This window comes from Macaca thibetana, chromosome 5 (genome assembly GCF_024542745.1).
Source record: "Macaca thibetana thibetana isolate TM-01 chromosome 5, ASM2454274v1, whole genome shotgun sequence".
Lineage (NCBI taxonomy): Eukaryota > Metazoa > Chordata > Mammalia > Primates > Cercopithecidae > Macaca > Macaca thibetana.
The window spans coordinates 14,019,140-14,032,329 of NC_065582.1; the positions used below are offsets into that span (position 1 = coordinate 14,019,140).

Here is a 13,190-nt window from a genome sequence, read left to right on the forward strand (position 1 = left end):
TCCTAGCCTTGGGAGGTTTTTAAAAATCTAATGTGAGATTCCTCATGTAAAAGTTCCAGCAAAGCCAACTTTAAAAAAGGCTGTATAGCAAATCAGTGTTCTTACTGCACTTTGTGCACATAATTAGGCCAATTATAATAAGAGTAAATCTTACTTTGCAAATAAATTGGTCTTACTATGACTCATCTTTGGTAGACCTGGGGGACTAGAGAGAGAAACATATGTTTCAGAAGAAAACTATAGTATACCTGTTATTGGATTTTAGCCTTGTCCATTGTTCTTAAGCTTTTATTATTTGCCTACAATTTGGACTGTGTTCTGAATTATTTTCTGGCTACAAGTCTTTAAGGTTTTCACATTTTTGTGTCATTTTTCTAACTTGAAATCATTAGAAATTAAAAATGTGCCATTTAAAAAAAGCTCTGCAAACTAAAACTAGATAACATGATATAAACTTTGAGAAAAATCACTACAGCAACTTATATACAAACAGTCTTCATGCCTTTTGATGTCTGGACTCTTCCAAACGTTCATTTGAATATCTGATTCAAACTACAATCCAGAAAAAACCTGTCAGATTGCCATCTAAAGATCCTTCAGATATGCTAGAAAAATTAGTTTATAGACTACTCCCAGACATTAATCTTTGTTTTTCTTATGTATCTACAGAAATGCCTCTTACTAAAGATCTGTTTGTCTGCACCATAAATGGAGGTCAAGCCCATCTGTCATGCCGCCTCCTGGAGTGGGACCCTACTGTTTACCTCAGCTGAACTTTTCTCAGGACTAAGAGGCTGATTCGAGAAGATATGGGATAACATATTTAAATTTGTTCTTTTCTGCTTATCCCAACTTGTTTTTCTCCTCCTTTGCCTGCCTCCTCAACAGCAACCTTTAACTCACATCTTTCCAAAGTTATCAACCTTGCCTTTAATAAGTGAAACTTTCTTAAAGAAAAATTTCCAAAGGAGAAGAGAAAGAAACTAAAATATTTCCCCTCCAAATTTATTTTCTTGACATATTTCAAGAAGACTATTCAGAAAAGCTAGAAATTCAAGAAGAGCTGAAAAGCTGCCTTTCGTGGGGGGAGATTCGCATCAGTAGAGAAAACCTTCATTGATGCAGCCAGGCTTTCTCTGAGACCTTCCTTTGTCTGGATGTGGGAAAGATTAAATGTCTGAAAGAAACATTTACTCTGTGTTCTCAGTGAGGGCTGAGCCCTGCAAGGTCTCATCTGCATAGAAAGGCCACCTTTGCAAGCCTGGGCTCCTCTTCTCCCCCTCCCATAAGCTGTCTTGCCACCATAACCTATTTTGCCATAATATAAGCCCCGATTCTTTCTTTAACCTCAAGATGGAATATATAAGATTCTCTACCCCACTGGGGGTTGAGGTAATCACTCTGTGGTTCTCTGCGCACATTAATAAATTTGTACGCCATTTCTCCTTTTTATCCATCTTTGCTCAGTAGATTTTCAGTGAACTTTCAGAGAGCAAAGGGGGAGTCTTCCCTTGGCACCGACAAGGTTATGTAATGAAAAATATCTAGCCAGGCACGGTGGCTTATGCCAGCACTTTGGGAGACAGAGGCAGGTGGGTCACCAGAGGTCAGGAGTTTGAGATCAGTCTTGCTAACATGGTGAAACCCTGTCTCTACTAAAAAATGCCTGTAATCCCAGCTACTCAGGAGGCTGAGGCAGGAGAATCGCTTGAACCTGGGAGGTAGAGGTTACAGTGAGCCAAGATCGTGCCTTTGCACTGCAGCCAGGGCAACACGAGAGAGACTCCATCTCAAAAAAGAAAAATTTCTATTCATCTCAGAATTTTACAAGTTTAGCTAAAGCCTCAATTTTGAGTCCCATGGTTGGTAAGTATCTCCATATTTTAAAAAAGAAGTGTTAGTTATATTTCCACAGGACTTGCTAAAAGGTGGTCTAAGCAATGAAACTGAAGATGAGGGATGAGTGGGAAGAATATTTTGGAAGCAAAACCTTAATACTTGATGGACAATGAGGTGACAGGAATGAGAAAGCAGAAATACTGGATAATTAGAGTAAAAAAATATAATGTACTAAGTGAGATAATGAATTAATTTGCATATGTTTATTGAATTCCCATATAAAATCATGTAACTTGTTAGGTTTCAGGTGAGATAATGGCCTCTGTATGCCTGAGATCTAGGATACTGACACCATTTACATCATCACTGTAAGATAAATGAATTAAACATCAACATTTTGATGTATTCACTTATAATAAGCCAAAAGAAAGACATCATGATTTTGATTATTAAAGGCCAATATATGATGATTTGTATCTTTAATGTATTACAAATGTCATATATTTTACCGGGAATGTTAAAAATATTTATGAATTATATTTAGTGTTAAAAGATATCACCATCTTTCTCAAGCATGTGGCAAAACCAGTTGGATACTGAGAAACAATGTGGTTAGTTGACTAATATCATGGACTCTGGAGTATTTTGTCTTGGGTACGAATTTTGCATTCCCATTTATTACTAGAATTTGGGCAAGTGCCTAATCTCTGTGTGGATTAATTTCCTCATCTGTAAAGTGGGGTTACCAGTATTTTCCTTTTGTAGTGAGAATTATATTAGTTAATACGAAGCCCTTAATACAATGCCTGACACTTAGCACACTGTACTCAGTTTATGTTATAATTATTATTTTGTATTTCAGGATTATCATAGAATACCATGGGAGAAAAACAAAAAATAGTTCTAATTTTTAGAGTTCAAACATTACTTTGAATAAATCTTCAGGAAATAGATTGTAAGTTGCTTGCGTTGATCCTAAAACTGAGCTTATGAATCAATCTCCAAAATCTATCACTTATCTTTTTTTTTTTTTTGAGACTTTTTTTTTTTTTTTTTTTGCACTTCTTTCTGTTGCCCAGACTGAAGTGCAGTGGTGCAGTCTTGGCTTACTGCAGCCTCAACCTACCAGGATCAAGTGATCCTTCCACCTCAGCCTCCCAAGTAACTGGGACTACAGATGTACGCCACCATACCCAGCTAATTTTTTGTTTATTTTTTGTAGAGATGAGGTCTCACTATTCTGCCGAGGTTGGTCTCAAACTCCTGAGCTCCAGCGATATGCCTGCCTCAGGCTCCTGAAGTGCTGGAAGTACAGGCTTGAGCCAGCAACTTACCTTTATTGAACAAATGTATTAGTGTTATGCTTTGCAACAGTCATAGTTCATGTTAGTCAATTTCCAGAATGGTGATGCATTTCTGAGTGATATGTTGAACACTTTTAATTTTTATTGACTAATTCCTTTTCCCTCCCATAAGAATGACTGTATTCCCATGTAACTGAAGTGCATTTACAACACCCCTGCCAGGAGTATATAGCTCTTCCATTACGTGAGAAAGAGCTGTGCAGATGTTTCTGTGGCATTTTAATGATATGTTCTGCATTTATCCATGCATTCTGCTAAAAATATTGTTACTGATTTTTCATATCACCTTTTCCCCATTAGGTAGCAATGTTCCTCAAGGTAAGTAATCATGTCCATTTTATTTTATTCTTCCGCTTACTCACAGCATAGATATGTGCATACTTCTGGGTGTGCTTTGCATGAAAAAGCAGTGTACGATACCTTGGGGACTGATTTACTGAAATAACTTCTCCAGTATGACTCTTGAAAGAACTAGGTCAATAACCCATAGAATTATATATTTTTTTTTTTTTTTAGCTTGAAGAGGCCTTAGAGATCACTTTTTCCAGATCCTTCATTTTACAAATTAGGAAATGAGCCAGGATTACAACTCATCCTCTCAACTGCCAAACCCTGTGCTCTTTCAGCCTCATCAACTGCCTCTTGGATTGAGTTGTTCATTTTCCAGGTGATTTCTGCATATTATTTTGTGTGTGTGTGTGTGTGTGTGTGTGTCAGGGTGCGTGCGTGTGTGTTTATGTGTATGGTTTTTAGGACTTTATAACCTTGTCCAGTTACAGAAACATATTTTATGTAGAAGAAAGAGGAGATGACAAAGTATAAATTAAAGGGAGAATTTTATCTTCCTCTTCTCTTTATTAATGTTATTATCATTAAGAAACAAAATGGTATACAGAAGACAAGAGACCATAAAATTATCATATGAAACCTGTCTCTTGGAATAATCTCCTTCCAGATTCCACTTAGAGATCATTATCTTGGCTACTGAGACAACGTGTGTGTCTGTAACGTGCATTCAATGTATTTAGGAGAGAGACTTTGCACGTGTCTCTAATGAAAGGGAAAGGGGGCAGGGTGGGGGCCTCTGGGGAGGAGATCCACAGCGAAGGGGAGGGAAATGGGCTTCTAGCAGAGGAGGCAGGTGGAAAGAGGGAGGGGTCTGTGCGCCCGCAGAGTCGCCAGGCGTCCTGCGAGTTGTCTCCGCTGGGAGGGGCGAGGCTGTCACTTGCCAGGGCTCGAGGAGCCCGAGCGCGGCTTGGAGAACTTGGCCCCGCGCAGCGCCTGGTCACTCGCTCTCCTCTGGGGACTGCAGAGAAGCAGGACCTCGGGCCATGGGTGAGTGCGCGGGCGGGCGCGGACACTTCGCCCAAAGGCTCGTCCTCGGGAATGGGCATTACAGAAAGAAAATGAATGTTCCTCGGCCTCAGACTGCGTCCCTCCCAGCTCTGTTCCCCCCGCGCCCCGCGACCCCCGCCCTCCTGTCTCTGGACTTTTTTTCTGGGAGCGAGGCGATGGCTATGGGTGGCACCTGGAGGTGAGGGAGGGTGCCCGACTGTTTACAGTGAGTCAGGAGGGTGGGAGGCTGCGCCTGGGCGCTGATCCTCTGCGTCGGCCCCACGACCCAAGCCTGGGGGTCCGGTCTACTGTGCTTGGGGCGGTATCTGGGAAATAAAGAAAGACTAAGAGACCCAGGATCCGAATAGCGAGCAGATTACAGGGAGATCTCTGTCCTCCGGAGTTCCCACGTTTTCATGTTCTCTTTGGGGAGCAAGTTGAAACGGGGCACGAGAAATGGAAACTTCCTAAAACTTCCACTTGGTACAGGTTTGAGCAAAGGAAGGTGCTGGGGCAGGGCCAGACTGGGGACAATTTCTAGTCCCTCTCCAAACGTTGTGCCCATGTGCACAATAGGTTTGAGGTTGAGGCCGAAGGCTGATTCTTCCTAAATTCGACCTGGGTAAACAGCGTGGTTAAAAGGGCGTCCACACTGGCTCGGGTCACTGGATAGTGGAGTTCGGCGCAGCTCAGCTTCGCTCAAGTTTCCAGGCAGGGTTCGCTTATTCGGTGTTTAGCGGAGGCAGCTTGGAATAGCTCCAGGAATGTGATTGTGTGTGGCGGAGGGGAGGAAGAACTGGGTGTGAAATAGCCGATTCAAACCCACCACTAAGACGCAGGGTCCCACGAGTCACCTCGAAGAGCGAGGGAGAGGCTGGGGAGGAGAAAGCACTCGCCATCCCCGGACTGCAGCATCCACAGGCGCAGGGGCGATGCTGCTCTTGCGCGGTTACCGGCTACGTTCAGCCCGCAGCCCGAGTTACTCTTCCAACCCCAGCGCGCTCACTTCTTCCAGCCAAGTCCACTGGGCGCCCCTCCCCCTGGCTTCTCCCTTGTCCTTTGTTGTGAGGGATTTCTTCAAGAGTAAAGGAGGCCTTGGGGACTTACGTGCTCGGGTTGAAATTCCTAAATTCCCACAGGCTCAAGGGTTAGGGGATGCTTTGACTACTAATCATGGAGTTTATAGACAGTAGCCAACTTGGAAGAAAGGAAAAAAGAGAAAGCTGAGGACATTTTTGCCTATGAATGTTAGCTGTGATCAAGACATTCATAGTCTCTTCTTGCTTGACCCTTGGAAGAGTCTTAGAAGGACCCATTTTTAGGGCCTTTGTATAAACAGCGTTGGAAATGGTCTTAAGAAGAACTGTGTTTAAATGTTTTCTGAAAAGGAAGGAGTATTTTCAGGTTAAAAAAGAAAGATAAAACATTTTCCCAAGTGTGGCAGAGAGTATTTCGGACTCTTTTTTTTAAATTTGGTTGTTAAGTGTTGTGTTCCATTGGAAAGACAGGAATATTTTTAATTTTTCTCCTAAATACAACACTTACTGTTCTACTTGAGCCTATAAACTCTTGTTTATATGCTCACACAGGAGAAAAGCTGTCATAAATGGAAAGTCAAAATAATTGACTTGATGTACTCTATTCATTAGCTCTATTAAAAGCATTATGATGCCAATTGGATCCAACATAATAAAATGTCCAGAAACAATTACATAATTTACCCTTGTAACCTCAAGTTCGAGAGGACTGGCTATCAAAGGTAAGATATTCATAATTTCAAAGTTAATTATTTCTTTAATTTCCATTTCCATACTATCGTGAAAACAATTTGTCCTGGATTTTTGCTTCAATGCTCATGGATAATTATCAATCATCCCTCATTATAGGAAGGTGCTGTTGTGTGGGATGGTGTGGAGTTAACAACTGAGTTGTCAGGATCCAAAGCTTGGTCTGTAACTCTTAGAAGTTCTCTTTCCTATCTGTAATCTGAGAGATACCTAAAATTTGTGTGTTCCTTCTTCTGCCAGAAGTGGATTACATTTTTCCTATTGTAATTGAGGTCACCAGAAACTCATGAAGTCAGGGGCCTAGTAGGAGAGATTAAAAATATTCCTGAACTCTCTTTAGGTGGAGGTAGAGGAATAAAGTGAGGAAGCCAGAGGTGAGGGAAATAGAGAAAAGAACAGGCCTGTAGCAAGGGAGAGTGAGGGCATGAAGCCAGAACTCAGGACAGAGATTCAAGTATGCAGTCCAGAGAGTAGGAAGAGCCAATAAGCAGCAAGGGGCAAAGCAGGGAAAGCAGGAAGGAAGTGCATAGGGGAAATAGAAAACATTTGGCCACTTAAGGCCATATCTCTCCTCTTCCTTTTAATTTACTTATGAAAAACAAAACTTTACTACTTAGAATCTCTTCTATTTAGTGGTAGTAGGGATGGTAGGGAGTTTAGCATTAAAGTCCAAATGGCTATGATAAGAGGGAAAAACAGTGTAGGAGAATGCTAGATTGCGCCAACAAATGGAATCCAGTTTTTTTTTGTTTGTTATTTGTTTTGTTTTGCTTTTCCTGGTATAATGACAACCAAAATTTATCACGTAAAGAAAGGAAGATAGTGTTATGGGGATGAATGTAGCAATCAATTCTCATTTGTCTTAGAAGAAGAAATCTGAACTCTAGCACTGTGGAAGAATGAGAGTAATTGGTTAATCAAATATTCTGAATAATTTATAGTCCTTCATATCCATAATGCACAAGGCTGATTGTAAAAAAAAAGTTATTTGCAAAGTAGGCAATTGCAATTTTGGCATCTCTTCCTTTTGTTGTTTGATTTCCTCATTGATGCCCTCGGCTTCTTTAGGTATGCAGCAGGGTTTTCCCTCCACTCCAAAGTTCTACTCTGCAGAAAGGATGCAACAACATAGTTCACACTAAAAAAACCCTGCAGGGCTAACCCATTGCTCAGAGTACTTACATTTCAACTTCAAGTTGAATTTTAGCCTGCAAATCTCTACTTGTGGAATTTCAGGCCCCATTGGAAAGATAGGTCAGGAATATTTTTAATTTTTCTCCTGAACACAACACTTACTGTTCTACTTGACCACATATATATCACTATGAGACCGTTAATGACTGTTTTGTTTAAAAAATGATGTTGAATATGATTTAATTTGACAGATACTATGAAAAGTTTAATGGGAGTGGTACTGAACCTGTCTTGGAGGAATGTGAAACATTTGGAAGGGAAGTGGTTTTAGGTAGAATAAGGAGCTCCTTCTCAAGGCAGTAAGGAGGTGAGTTTGGGGAGCAGTAGGACATGGAGCTGGATTGACAGGATGGGATTTGATTTTGGAGAGCCTTTAAAAGCAATGAGAAGAATTTAGAATTCACATGATAGGAAGTAGGGTGCCTTGGAAGGTTTTTGAGCAGGGAAGACATAATGAGATTAGTGAAAATGTTTTTTAAAACAGAATTAGTTAGAGAGAACAGACCCAGTTGTTACAGTAATCCTGAGGTAATATGATATATGTCTAAACCAGTTTTGGGAATAATATTATATTATATATATGATATGATAATAATAGAATATGATATATGTCTAAGCCAGTGGAACTGGAGAGCAAAAGATGAATGAGAGATAAGTCAAGTGAAAAATCTATAAAATTAGGCAATGGAGCAATAAGACAATGAATATAATATTTTGTCTAGAAATTTGAAATCTTGAAGACCTGGGAAGTAGTGGGTTCCTTGATAGAATATTTAAAGGATAAACCAGATGGTTTACTTTCTGCATGTTTTGGATGAAAAATTAATTTCATATTTGAAATGTTATTAAGAAGTGATAGCAAGGCTGGGTGCGGTGGCTCATGCCTGTAATCTCAACACTTTGGGAGGCAGAACGAGGTGGGTGGATCAGTTGAAGCCAGGTGTTTGAGACCAACCTGAGTAACATAGCGAGACTGTCTCCACTAAAAATACAAACATTAGCCAGGTGTGGTGGCACACGCCTGTAATCCCAGCTACTCGGGAAGCTGAAGCTCGAGAATTACTTGAACCCATGAGGCAGAGGTTGCAGTGAGCTGAGATCATGCCATTACACTCCAGCCTGGACAATAGAGAGAGACTCAGTCTCAAACAAAAAGAAAACAAACAGGCAAAAAAAAGAAGTAATAGCAAGACATCTAAACACAAATATTTAGTGTGTGAGAAACACCTGAGAATTTAATCAGAACACAGAACAAAAAGGAAAACAAAGATGAAAGGGTTACGAACCTTTAGTGAGAGGAAAACCCGTGAACTGAATTATCTATTTGAAAGTGTGAGTATAGGGAGTACTGGCTGAGGGACAGGGAGGGAAAGGATAAATCCTGTTTGACTAAAGAAGGACACCAACGACATGATATGTACTAAATGCCCTAACATGAGAACAGCGAAATGTGACAACTTAAACATTCCGTGTTAGATTTGAGAGTCTACACATTTTGACAAGAGAAAAAATATCAAATGGAAATATTTTGCTCTTACTCAATTTGAGTAACAATGGAGTTGGTTAAGTATCTGTAAAATTGTTTGCAAATGTAGACAAAGAATAACGACACACAGTATTGTCTTGAGCTCGTAACTTTTTTTTCAGGGAAACTATGACTCCCTGGAGACAGTTGTGAACAAAGGTACAAGAGCCAAGGTTTGAAATAGGAGAAGCAGATGACAATCTCTTATGTCTTTGAATGGGTTCTATAAATCTTTGGGATCCTACTTCCTCATTTGTTTGATGAGAGGATTGGGCAAGGTTCTGCAAATTTATGTAGCTCAGCTCTTGATCCAGTAATCATTAGAGAGAGAGAGAAAAAAAAAACATGTAAAGAAGGTAAGATTAAGCTATTTCCCTTAAGCAAATCAAGAACACTTTTATGATGCTAGAGAACTGGATAATACTTTTGATCATTTGGCTTCCAGTGTGTTATTTTCCTTACGAAATCACAAGGTCTGATAAGAGTCCCAAACTCAGCAGAAAAAGATAAAACTCATGTTCGAAGCATTTATTGCTGCATAAAATGATCTCCCAAACTAGTGGATTAAAACAACAACGTATTATTGTCATTCATGGTTCTGCGGGCTGACTGTCTGCTGAGTAATCCTCATTTGAAGTTTCCTGCCTTGGAAGCCTGATGGCAGTAGGGGATTTAGCCATCTGAAGACAGGATTGGACTGGTCGTCCAAGAGAGCTCACATATATAGCTGGCAGTTGATGCCAGCTGTTGACTACGAGTTTAACTGTCCTGAAGTGGCTTGGGTTTTCCATAAAATGATGACTAGGTTCCAAGAGGCAGCATCCCAAGAATGAATGTTCCAAAAAACCCAAGCAGAAGCTGCAAAGATTCTTATGATCTAGCATCAGAAATCCCAGGACATCTCTTTTCCTTGATGTGAGGAGCAGCCTGCTCATACGAGGAAAGGAGAAATTGAGGGTAGCCGACTAACTGATCTAATTCCTAAAAGAGCTGTCTTGTTAAGTGTGCTTCACATTGGGTTTACAACTGAAAACTCAGTACAAGTTCTGAGAAAAACATATGATTAAAGACTACATTTTTAATTAGAAACATGAAGAAATCTAAACAGTCACACTAAAATTTCACAGCAAAACATTTGAGTGTGGAAATTCATGCCTGGGTGGAAATGTGTTGGTAGAATACTGGGATAAGCTCTACTCAAAATAGTTTCAAATAAAATCAGCTAATCTTTCTTATTTTCCCTTGAATCTGAAGTTTCTAAGGCTACTGTAAAGTACTGTTCATTTTATTTAGAAAAGAGTTGGTCAAAAATTGGAATGTAGGTCAATTTGCATAAATCCTTTGCTCAATATCCTCTTGTCACAATCAACTAGATGCTTTGTAGTGAACTGTTTAAGAGTTTGCTTTATTTTTTCAAGAATGTGTTAGTTTTACAAAGTACAAACTTTGAATTGGTATAATGTCACTAGAGGCTTCACCATACTTTTCTTTTGAAGAGATGTATTTAACTAACTAAGGTTCCACTTAACAAACTCTTCATGTAAATCTCTTTTTATTATTAATAATTTTATCTGGCAAAGTTAAAGCTGTCTCTGTGATTACAAAAAATCGAGGCCTTTCTCCAGACAATTGAAAAACAAAGAAAAATTAGGGTAAATGAGATGGATTTAAACTCCAGGACAGAATTAATTTCAACCTAGAAATTTAGAGGCCTTAAAAAATATTAGTTCATTATTGTGTTTCAGCTTATTTAACTTGAGGTCATTCTATTTTCGACTGTTTGACAAGAGGTGAGGAGATGAGGGTAAATATTGCAAAGCCGGATACTCGATGCTCATTATCCATGCTATAGCAAGCAAACAAAACCATATCCCAATGAGAAATGAAGCCTTGACCTGTATGAACGACATAACCAGAATAATGTGTTAATTCTAGAAAGTAGTATCATAAAACAAATTATTTTTTAGTTTAATATATTCATTATTTATTTTAAGATATATAAGGTATGCTTAAATAATATACAGTAATAACAAAATAAATATCTCTTGCTAGTTGTATAAACTTTCTTATTGTAGAACCTCTAATTTTATTGTCCAGCTAGAATACCTTAAGGCATATATTAAATACTGATTCCTGGGTTCCAATTCCCAAGACTCAGATTCAGAGGGCTTGGGCTTGAGAGCTGGACCTGCAATTTTAACATGTAATCCGACTGATGATGAAGCAGGAAGTCCGGGGCATGTAACGAGAAAAACCGACTCCAGAATGCCTTTCTTCTAAGCTGACTTAGCCACTCATTACAGCTGTTATTCCTTCACTTGTATCACTAATATACAGGCATACCCTGTGTTATTGAACCTCACTGTATTGTGCTTCGTAGATACTGTGGTTTTTTTTTTTTTTTTTTTTTTAACAAATTGAAAGGATCAAGGAGTGATTTCCACTTCCAAGTCTTATTCTTAAAGAACTATATTTCATAAGGTAATAGCTGCCACACATAGTGATTCCTCTAATGGATCTAGACAAAGTCAGTTGAAAACCCTCTAGAAATTATTCACCATTCTAGATGCCATTAAGAACATTCATGATTCACAGGAGGAGATCAAATATCAGTATTAATAGGAGTTTGGAATAGTTTGAGTCCAGTCTTCATGGATAACCTAGAGGGCCTTAAGCCTTCAGTGGAGGAAGAAACTGCAGATGTGGTAGAAAGAGAAACTAGAAATTAGCAAGAGAACTAGAATTAGAAGTGGAGCCTGAAGATGTGACTGAATTGCTGCAATATCATATGAAACTTGAATGGATGAGAAGTTGCTTTCTATGGATGAATAATGAAAGTGGTTCCTTAAAATGGAATTCACCTCTGGTAAAGATGCAATGATATTGTTGAAATGACAACAAAGGTTTTAGAATATTACATAAGCTTATTGATAAAGCAGCAGTAGGATTTACTCCAATTTTTAAGTTCTACTGTGAGTAAAACGCTAACCAACAGCATCACATGCTACAGAGAAATCTTTCATGAAAGGAAGAGTCAATTGATGCAGCAATTATATTGCCTTAAAATAAGACAAATGCAATTCATTATCTTATTGTAAGAAACTTCCCAGCCACCTTCAGCAATCACCACCCAGATCAGTCAGCAGCCATCAATAGGGAGGCAAGGCCCTCCACCAGCAAAAAGATTATGACTTGCTGAAGGTTCAGATGATTGTAAGCAATTTTTTTAGCAATAAAGTATTTTAAAGTTAAGGTATATACATTGGGGTTTTTTTTAGACATAATGCTATTGTGCACTTTATAGAATTTAGCATAGTGTAAACATAACTTTTATATGCACTGGAAAATCAAAAAATTCGTGTGACTTGCTTTATTGTGATGTTCGCTTCATTGCAGTTGTTTGGAACCCAACCCCAAACACCTCTAAGGCATGTCTGCATTATTTTTATTTTCTAATCCTGATCCTAATATTACCAAGAGCTACCTCTTGGAATTACTATTACATTTCTGTTTCATTTCACTACTAAACTAAGTTTCTGTAGTTGCTGTCTCTTCTTTTTCATCAGTCACTAATCAACATTTTTGAGTGATGTTCTCCAGAGTTCACTGAAACCCCTCCCCTGAAAGGTACTAATAACCTCCTGTCTCATAGCTTCAGTGTCATTTATATCTATGTATCTCTCAAATCTGCTTATCTATGCCTGTCAGCTGTCTTCACCTGGCTGTCCCTTTAGTCCTTCAGCCTCAATAGGTTCAAAACTCTCCTTTCTCTCTAATATCTATCTTGGAAAGATGTTTGTAGAAAATTAAGGCATATTGGAAAAGCAATGTGAATATAATAAATATTGCATATATTATTACATTTGTACACACTGCTAGGAAAATGTGGTAAAGCTTCAAGTATGTTGCACAAATGCCTGGAGTTCAGTAAACACTGCATCTGATGAAAGTCTACCTTTCTTTTCTGTCTCTCTGTGTCTGCTATGTCAGCTGTTTCCTCCTTGCATTACAGTTATTTGTGAATGTGTACTGTTTCCTTATTTGGGGTCATGTCCAGACATTGAAGGTAACAACATTTAGACAATTGACAAAGAAACCAACAAATGCTCTTATCATCAAGCTATTTGCCTATGACTGCCTACTTTG

General features: G+C 39.0%; 1 protein-coding gene across 1 annotated transcript in view; it reads left to right on the forward strand.

The window, feature by feature from the left end:
* The first annotated feature begins 4,216 nt into the window (after positions 1-4,216).
* GPM6A (glycoprotein M6A) overlaps positions 4,217-13,190 on the forward strand; it is a 368,770-nt gene continuing 359,796 nt past the window's right edge. The window contains exon 1 of the mRNA XM_050791341.1: positions 4,217-4,538. Within this exon, the coding sequence (XP_050647298.1) occupies positions 4,535-4,538 (4 nt within the window). The 5' untranslated portion in view covers positions 4,217-4,534. The remainder of the gene's footprint in view (positions 4,539-13,190) is intronic.